Source organism: Grammomys surdaster, unplaced genomic scaffold, assembly GCF_004785775.1.
Source record: "Grammomys surdaster isolate TR1022 unplaced genomic scaffold, NIH_TR_1.0 181, whole genome shotgun sequence".
NCBI lineage: Eukaryota > Metazoa > Chordata > Mammalia > Rodentia > Muridae > Grammomys > Grammomys surdaster.
In genome coordinates this window covers 5,232,694-5,242,185 of record NW_021604626.1, presented here as the reverse complement: position 1 = coordinate 5,242,185, position 9,492 = coordinate 5,232,694, and the positions used below count along the sequence as shown (strand labels likewise).

Here is a 9,492-nt window from a genome sequence, read left to right as displayed (position 1 = left end):
CGATTAAATTTTAAAAATGGCCTCCAATAAAACTACATTGCAAAAAAATGGGAAAGAAACAGAATGGAAAGAGTAAAAAAGTTGAAGAGGCAGAGCCTGAAGAATTTGTGGTAGAAAAAGTGCTGGACCGCCGTGTAGTGAATGGGAAGGTCGAGTACTTCCTCAAGTGGAAGGGGTTCACAGATGCTGATAATACTTGGGAACCAGAAGAAAATTTAGATTGTCCAGAATTAATTGAAGCATTTCTTAATTCTCAAAAAGCTGGTAAAGAAAAAGATGGTACAAAAAGGAAATCTTTATCTGACAGTGAATCTGATGATAGCAAATCGAAGAAGAAGAGAGACGCTGCTGACAAACCAAGGGGCTTTGCCAGAGGTCTTGATCCTGAACGAATAATTGGTGCCACAGACAGCAGTGGAGAATTAATGTTTCTCATGAAATGGAAGGACTCAGATGAGGCTGACTTGGTGCTGGCAAAGGAGGCAAATATGAAGTGTCCTCAGATTGTCATTGCCTTCTATGAGGAAAGGCTGACTTGGCATTCTTGTCCTGAAGATGAAGCACAATAATTGTTTGCATTTATATATATATTTATACATATATATATAAAGTCTGGATCTTGGGTTTTGAAATAACTAGTGTGGAAAAAATAGCATTCTAATGAAAATCAAGTTTGATATGCTGGTTTTGAAAGTATTGACGGTAGTTGGGATAGTTTTGGTTTTTGTTCTGCATCAAAAGGCACTGATTGGGGGCTGGAGAGATGGCTCAGTGGTTAAGAGCACTGACTGCTCTTCCAGAGGTCCTGAGTTCAAATCCCAGCAACCACATGGTGGCTCACAACCATCCGTAATGAGATTGGATGCCCTCTTCTGGTGTGTCTGAAGACAGCTACAGTGTACTCATAAATAAAAAAAAAAAAAAATGGTTAGAATTAAAAAAAAAAAGGCACTGATTGCTTTGAGCAAGTAAGAGCTTTCTGTAGTTGCTTCCTTTAACAATAGAATATTTGATACCATGTTGCATTTCCTCAGCTTTGAAGAATGGCTTTTCTTAACCGCTGGGGAGATTTTACAGTCGCTACTCAGTCTGAATTTATTTTTAACTGGGACACAGAAGGACCATCCTGAGTTTCTTTGTTTGTATGTGGTGTATGCATAAAACACAATGACTTGTTTGTTTTGTCTTGTTTTTAATACTTAAAGAACTGAAGATGAAAACACAAGTGGATGAGATTCCCTCATTGTGAACATTTTTCTGGAACCGAAACCTTTCAGATTAAACAGATTCTGTAATTTATTGGATAGTTTAAAAGCAACCACATCAGAATTGATGTATTATCACGTAAATACAGTAGTTTATTTACTGAATGTTGTCCATACCAACTCCACCTTCAGAAAATGGAATTAAACAAAGTAGTAGTGTGACTTAATAAAAAGACTTGGGCCTAGTGTGGTGGTACATGCCTTTAGTCCCAGCGCTCTAGAGGCAGGTCCAGCTCAGCTAGTCAGCCTAAAGGTTCCTCTGGTGAACCATTCCTTTGTAGAAAGTTAAAATCTGTACTAAAAGGTTATTATTCATGGAATCTGTTTGATGTGGAAATAGAATCATGGTTGGAGCTAATGTTGGCAATTTAAGACCTGCTGACTAAGTGAGTGAACAAAAGTTGCTAATACCAATTAATGACTTGCATGCTTTTTCTTTACCCTGACTCATTCCTTACTGGTAGGATCAATCTTTTCAGTATTTGCCTTCTGGTTCAATGAGCCAGAAAAGTAACTCTGTAGTATCAGAATGTCATCCAACTGTACATTTACTTTACTGTAAATAATGGTGAACAGTGGTCAATAAATAGTTTTATATTCCTTTAAAAAAAAAAAAAAAGAAACCAGGAAACAGGTACTAGTGAGATGGTTCAGTGGTTAAGAGCACTGGTTGCTCTTCTGGAGATTCTGAGTTCAACTCCCAGCCTCCACAGAAGGCTCATCACCATAAAGCTGCAGTCATATGTTAACAACAAAATTAAAAAAACACCTGAAATTGACTTGTTAACTTTGTGACCAGAAAAAGCACACATTAACCGGAAAGCTAGCTAAATATGACCATCAGAGAACCTCCCAGGAATAGTTTAACCTTTAGCCAGTCTTACTAAGATGAGAAAGGAGCCTCAGATTGCTATCACTAGACTAGACATACGAATGTGCTTACTGATGGCTCTGAAGCCACAGGGTTTTGGGGATCCCTTAGAGTGACTGTACATTCACACACTGGGGAGCTCAAGGGTTCGCACACCAACCTCTGCTTAGCCCAGTGAAATAGAGACTCATAATTGGTCAAGTGGTCAGAGCAATAATCAAAGATCACCTCACGCAGTGCCAATTTCTTCACAAAAATATCTTTCTAAGTAGCTCTCATGGTGTAGAGAATACAAGCCTATAGAAGTTACCAGGTCAGGTGGACAACAGTTGTCAGTTATGAGTCAGTGAGGCCAGCAGGGGGCAGCATTCCCCCATGTCATTTATCCTTCAATGGCACAGGCTAAGGCTTTGCAATAGCATAGTCGTCTGGTGAATGTTCATGGCTACTTTGTGGGGGTTTATGTAATCTCTAGGAAACGCCCAGACTCCTTCCTCCCAGACCTTCAAAGTAGGTCGTTTGCTTTGCCACTTCACTGGACAAATGAGAACGCTAATTGTTCTGAACTGAGTTCAGGATGCTGTAGCCTCCTGACTGCCTAGACTAAGGACACAAAATCTTTACCACAAGTCTCGCTAGCTTTTATATATAAATGGGGTCTCATTTTTCCCAGTCTGACTTCAAACTCACTATGTGGCTGAAGATAGCCTTGAACTTCTGATCCCCCGTCTCCTCTCCACGGTGCTATAACAGAGAGAACCATCGTGACTGTTTAATATGGTGCTGGGGATCAAACCCAACACCCCAGCCAAGCATACTAGGCCAGCTGAACTATATTTCCCACCCCAACCCTCCTTAAACTAGGTATTGTTGTTACTGTCCCCATTGTACAGAACAGAAAAATCAAGGTTGGAAGGAGTGACAGAGATACGGCTAACAGAGAGCAGATCGACTTGATTGTCTACCTCTAGACTCTGTGGCCCTGACCTCTGCTCATGAGACCAATCATGGCGGCCTAAAGGATGTGGCTCAGTGTTCCCGAGGGAGTTTCTAGAGTTGCAAATTTGGGATATCCATCCTGGACCTCAGGAATCATTGATTCTCTGAACAGAGCCAAGTATCTGGGTTGCAGAAATCTTCAGGTGATTCTCAGGGGCCTCAGGATCCACTCAAACTCCCAGTGCCCACAGGTAAGCACACAGTACGTGGGGTTAGCCTGTTCACTGAGGGAAGGATGCTTGCACGTACACACACTTACATGCTGTTTGAGACGTCTGCATGTATAAGGAATGGCAGAAGCCCGAGGGAGTGAAGCTCCAATTGAACGTGTATTTTGACGTGGCGTACGATAGATAAAAGCTGAAGACTTTAATTTCAGAACTTACAGAGAGAAGAAGAAAGGTCAGGAATTAAGGTCATCCTTGACTGCATAGTAAGTTTAAGGCTAGCCTGGGCAGCAGGAGGCCCTGTCTCCAAAAAGAATTAAAAAAAAATGAACAAAAGAAATGCCTCTAATCCCAGCACTTGGGAGGCAGAGGCAGGCAGATTTGTGAGTTCGAGGCCAGCCTGGTCTACAGAGTGAGTTCCAGGATAGCCAGGGCTATACAGAGAAACCACGTCTCAAAAAAACAAAACAACAACAACAAAAAAAAAACAAAAAAAAAGAAAGAAAGAAAGGAAGGAAGGAAGGAAGGAAGGAAGGAAGGAAGGAAGGAAGGAATTCTCTGTGTCGACCATGGTGGTTTGAGAATGTCACCCATAGACTTACAGATTTGAATGCTTGGTCCCCAGTTGGTGGAACAGTTTGGGAAGGATTAGGAGGCGTGGCCTTGTTGTTCGTCCCCTGTGTTTGAACTCTTTAGCTGGCAGAGAAAACCAAACCCAATTAAGGCCCATAGATGGTAGTGCTTGGCCTTGGACAGAGAGTGATAGCATCCACTCTCCTTTTCTCAGCCTTGGCATTTGGACGGGCTCAGACAACATGGCTTCCGGTTCTCCACCTTGCAGATGCCGACAGCATCTTCCTTCCTCCAGGATCATGTGAGCCAATTGCCAATTGAGATTTCACTGTTTCTCTCACTACATACACATCTATTCATTTCTCTCTCTCTCTCTCTCTCTCTCTCTCTCTCTCTCTCTCTCCTCTCTCTCTCTTTCTCTCTCTCTCTTTCTCTCTCTCTCTCTCTCTCTCTCTGAGGAAAGAGTAACAAGATCTTAATCATATTCCCTGTTCCCCTGAGCTCTGGATACAGCCGCTCATCATGGAGAAACTCAGGGTAGGAGGGCCTCCCTGGAACTGACACACAGTGTTCTCTAGGGTGACCAGACTCAGACCCGGGCAGACGGAAGAGCTCCACGGGCTCCTACAGAGTGGCCAAGGCCTTTTCTAAGCTGAGTAGATGTCAGCTCAGAGTCTGTTTTGAAAAACCGCAGCTGGAGAAAGTTGCCCAGAGGGACACAGGGGCTTTGACACTTTGAAAACCGTTATTGTGTTTGAACATTTGACATAATGAAGGTAAATTACTTTACAAAACATAAAGTATCACAGAGACACCAGACAGGAGGAAGAAATGTCATTGTTGTGTAACTGTTTGCTGGGAGTGCGATGAATTAGTTCCTTTTCTCACTGCTGTGACCAAACACCCAAGAAGAGGGCTTATTCTTAAAAGGATTTATTGGGGTTCATGGTTTGAGGATGTGATGCACTGTGGTTGGAAACTCCTGGTGTTGAGCGAATGCTCGCTCACTTCTGGATATATCAGGATACAAGGCATGGGGGTAGTTGCAATCTTAGTTCATTTTCTACCTTTTCATTTTAATTTTAAAAGGTTTTAGTTACATTTCTTTACTTAGGTGCCTGTCTGTCTGTGTGTATATACTCATGTGGGGACCGTGGTGCATTTTAGATACGGCCCATGCTGATTAGGGCAAGCTTACCCACTCAGTCTGCCAATTCAGGAGCCTCTCCTGACACAGCTGGAAGTCCCACTCACCAGCTGTCTGGATTCCACTTGGCCCATGAGAGTAAAAAAATTAGCTGATACACTCCCCACCTCATTGGTAAATGTAACTTGGGTCCCAGTTGTAGCTGTCATCTCTGAGGCTTACTGACTCCATCTGCAACCCTCGGCCTCGTCCTGGGAGCTTCTAGCCTCTGTATAATCCAGTCTAGGCCTAGAACGTTTTCAGCCCCTGAGACTTACTGCTGAGTAAGCTCACCCTTTCTTGTTCTTTCTGAACTCTGGCTGGCTCGTTCAACTACTCTGTTCTGGCTCAAACTCTTCTCCAAGCCGACTGATTCAATCTGGCTTCTCTCAGTTTCTCCTGAATTGGCCTCATACTAACTTTGGCAATCTGTTCTAATCTTCTTGATCCTTCTCATTCTCTGGCTCATTCTGTCTTCACCTGCGTCTGGCTTTTTCTGTCTCTGTGTAAATGTCTTCTCGAAATAGTTGGGCATATCCTATTCTATCCAATCTTTCTCTGATTCGTCACTTTGCCACCCAATCAGACATCGCTTTCAAACATGGGTCTCTGGGTTCAAGGCCAGCCTCTTCCACAAAGCAAGCTCCAGTTCCAAGATAGCCAGGGCTACAGAGAGGAAACCCTTTCTAAAAACAAAACAAAACAAAACAAAACAAAAATATCAGCCTATGGGTAAGTCTTGATTAATAGTGATGTGAGAAGGCCAGCCCACTCTGGGCAGTGCCACTATCGGGCAGGTGATCTGGATAGTATAAGAAAACAGACCGAGGGCTGCAGAGCTGGCTCAGCTGTTATGAGTACTAGCTGCCCTTTCAGAGGACCTGGGTTCAATTCCCAGCACCTACATGGAGGCTCATAACTGTTTGCAACTCCAGTTCCAGAGGACCTGACACCGTCTTCCGGCCACCACAGACACTTGTGTACATATGACTCACAGACATATGTGCAGGCTGCCTTAGTTAGAGTTTCTATTGCTCTGATGAAACACCAAGACCACAAAGTAAGTTGGGGAGGAAAGACTTACACTTCCAGGACATAATCCATCACTGAAGGAAGTCAGGACAGGAACACAAGCAGGGATAGAACCTGGAGGCAGGAGCTGATGCAGAGGCCATGGAGTAGGTGCTGCTTACTGGCTTGCTTCCCCTGGCTTGCTCAGCTTGCTTTCTCATAGGACCCAGGACTACCAGCCTAGGGATGGCACCACCCACAATGGACCCTCCCACCCTTGATCACTCATTGAGAAAATGTCTTACAGCTGGATCTCATGGAGGTATAGCCTCAAGGGAGGCTCCTTTCTCTATGATAACTCCAGCTTGTGTCAAGTTGACATACAAAACCAGCCAATAACACAAGCAGAACACCCATACAAACAACAACAACAACAATGACAATAATAATAATAACAATAACAAGGTTTAAGGGGCTGGAGATGTGGTTCAGAGATTAAGAGCATTAGCTGCTCTTCTAGAGGACCCTGGTTCAATTCCCAGCACCCACGTGGCAGCTCACAACTGTCTGTAACTCCAGTTCCAGAGGCTCTGATACCCTCACACAGACATGTAAGCAAAACATCTATGCACATAAAAACAAAACAACAACAAAGAAGTCATTAAAAGAATTAAAATAAGGGTTTAAAAAAGAATATAAAAAAAGAAAAAGCCAGGCGGTGGTGGCGCACGCCTTTAATCCCAGCACTTGGGAGGCAGAGGCAGGTGGATTTCTGAGTTCGAGGCCAGCCTGGTCTACAGAGTGAGTTCCAGGAGCCAACCAAACAAAACACCATATAGAGCAACCTGTGAGGAGCAAGCCAGTAAGCAATACTCCCCATGGCTCGAGCTCCCCGTGGCTCGGGCTCCCCGTGGCTCCAGCTCCCCGTGGCTCCAGCTCCCCGTGGCTCCAGCTCCTCGTGGCTCCAGCTCCCCGCGGCTCCAGCTCCCTGCTTCAGTTCCTGCTTCCAGGTTCTCATTATTTCTCATCACGTCATCTTCACGATGGACTGTTGCCTGGAAGGATAAGCTAACATAAACCCTTTCTTCCCCAAGTTGCTTTCGGTCAGGGCATTTTTATTACAGATCGGACATTCTAAGACATGGGCATATACCATCCATGCTTACTCAAAGATCCAAGTCTTAAACAGGCTCAAGTCCAGGCCGACTCCGAGGGAGGCAGGATCCTGCAAAGTTTTGCTCATCTGTGACGTTCTACTCCAGATGAGTTCTCCTTATTCAGTTCCAGATCTCAGATTTGACCCGATTCTGAGAACCTGCTTTCTCTTCCCCATACTTTTTTGGAGGCAGGATCTCATGGAGTCCCTGTTAACCTTGAACTCACTAAGGAGCCAAAGAAGAGCATTGCATTTCCAACCCTCTTTCTTTTACCTCTCAAGGCTGGGATTTATAGGTGGCTTTGACCTAGTGGTTCTCCACCTGGGAGTCTTGACCCCCTTGGGGTCTAATGACCCTTTCACAGGGGTCACCTAAGACCGTCAGAAAACACAGACGTTTACATTAAGATTTATAAAGTAGCAAAATTTCAGTTAGGAAGTAGCAATAAAATAATTGTATGGTTTTGGGTCACCACAACGTGAGGAACTGTATTGAAGGGTGGCCACATTAGGAGGGTGGAGAACCACTGTTTTGGTCCTTTGGTTGGTTGGTTGGTTTTATTTTTTCCACAGAGTCTCACTATGTAGCCCTGGCTGACCTGCAACTTGCTATATGTAGACTGGGTAGGCCTTGAACTCAGGAGGATCTAGTCTCTGCTTCTGCTTTCTGAGTGCTGGGATTAGTGTGTGACAAGAAGCTTAGTTTTGTTTAAACATTTATTATGTAGTGTGGTTTCTTTTATACCTGGGAAATTAAACCCAGGTTTGGTGGAAGGTGTCGTTACCTGCTGAGCCCTCTTACTGGGCTGTGGCTCGTGGGTTTTGTTTCTTTTGCCTTTAAAAACAACAATGAAACAAAAACAAACAAACAAATAACAACAACAAAACCCACAACTCCTCCTCCCCCCGTTAAAAAAAACCCTCAAGGTTTCAGTATATATCCCTGGTTGGCTTAGAACTCACTATGTAGAAGAGGTTGGTCTTGGACTCCCAGAGTTCCCCTGCCTCTGCCTCCCTAGTGCTGGGCTTAAAGGCTTGACTCATGTTTTTGCTTTCCATACTCGATGTTTCTCTTTTGTTTATTTTCCGTTTTTATATTTTAAATAATTGTTTCTTAGTACCAGGGACCAGGCTTAGGACCTTGTACATGCTGCTAGGACCAGGCCTTTCTTCCTTTCCTTTCTCTCTCTCTCTCTCTCTCTCTCTCTCTCTCTCTCTCTCTCTTATTTATTTATTTATTTATTTATTTATTTATTTAAGACAGGGTTTCTCTGTGTAGCCCTGGCTTTCCTGGAACTCACTTTGTAGACCCGGCTGGACTTGAACTCACAGAGATCTGCCTGCTTTGGCTTCCCAAATCCTGGGATTAAAGGCATGCGCCACCATGCCTTGCGCTATTCATTTTTTTTTTACAGTATTTTCATAAAGCAATAAAGTTACAATGAGTTCTACCCTACTCACCTTCACTTTATTGGACCATTTAAAATAGTAGCAATTAAACTGTTACTCTAATGTCTTCAGACAATAAAAAGTAAATATTTGGTCTTTACCCTGGTTTCCTGGCTCCGAACGTCCTATACCCTTTGAATTTCCTGAGTCGATAGTCTTTGGTTGGTTGTAATAAGCCTCTTTCAACCGTACCTGTACCTTTCGACTGTATCGTAAATCCAGTGATTCACGGAGAGCCTGAGGTAGCTTTGGATGGGACCTGATTGCCAGGGAAACCAACCTTGTGATCAGAAGATTACTGGCCGACAGCCAACGATACAATAACTACTCATACCTGTGCAATGAAGCTTCAGAAATCCCTAAATAGTGGAATTAATCACTGTGTGTTGGTGTGAATGCTAACAAGCCAGAGAGAGGGGGTGGTTCCAGTTCCACGAGAATCTTAGGTTCCCGTCCCCGCCGCTTTTATGGAACTTGTGGAGTGTCTTGATCTGACTTTGTATCTCAATTTATTTTCAGTGGTTCAGGAAGGAGTCAGGACGGCAGGCATTGCGACAGGCTCTGGCACGGGGGCAGCCTGGTGGGGCTAATAACACCCAGTGTGAAATCGTGCGGGTGCCCAGAGCCGGGGGCTCGGAAGAAGGTGCATTGTGGCAAAAGTTACAGCCATTGGCCTGTGAGCATTGCACCCCCTAGCGTCAGCACACGCCATTGCAGCTACAGCCCCAGAAACTGCAAGTCCCTAAAGCGTTGCTAATCGCAATCAACCAGCAAAGGGCATTTTAATGATAAGAAATACGAGTGAGCTGGCTAAC

The 9,492-nt window shown here is 44.2% G+C and overlaps 1 protein-coding gene across 1 annotated transcript; it reads left to right on the top strand.

Moving 5' to 3' along the window:
- Window positions 1-16: 16 nt before the first annotated feature.
- LOC114621493 (chromobox protein homolog 3-like) lies at window positions 17-654 on the top strand. The gene is given in 2 exon segments (XM_028767766.1): window positions 17-43; window positions 45-654. Coding segments are annotated over 2 exon segments (552 nt in total). The 3' UTR covers window positions 570-654.
- Window positions 655-9,492: the final 8,838 nt, after the last annotated feature.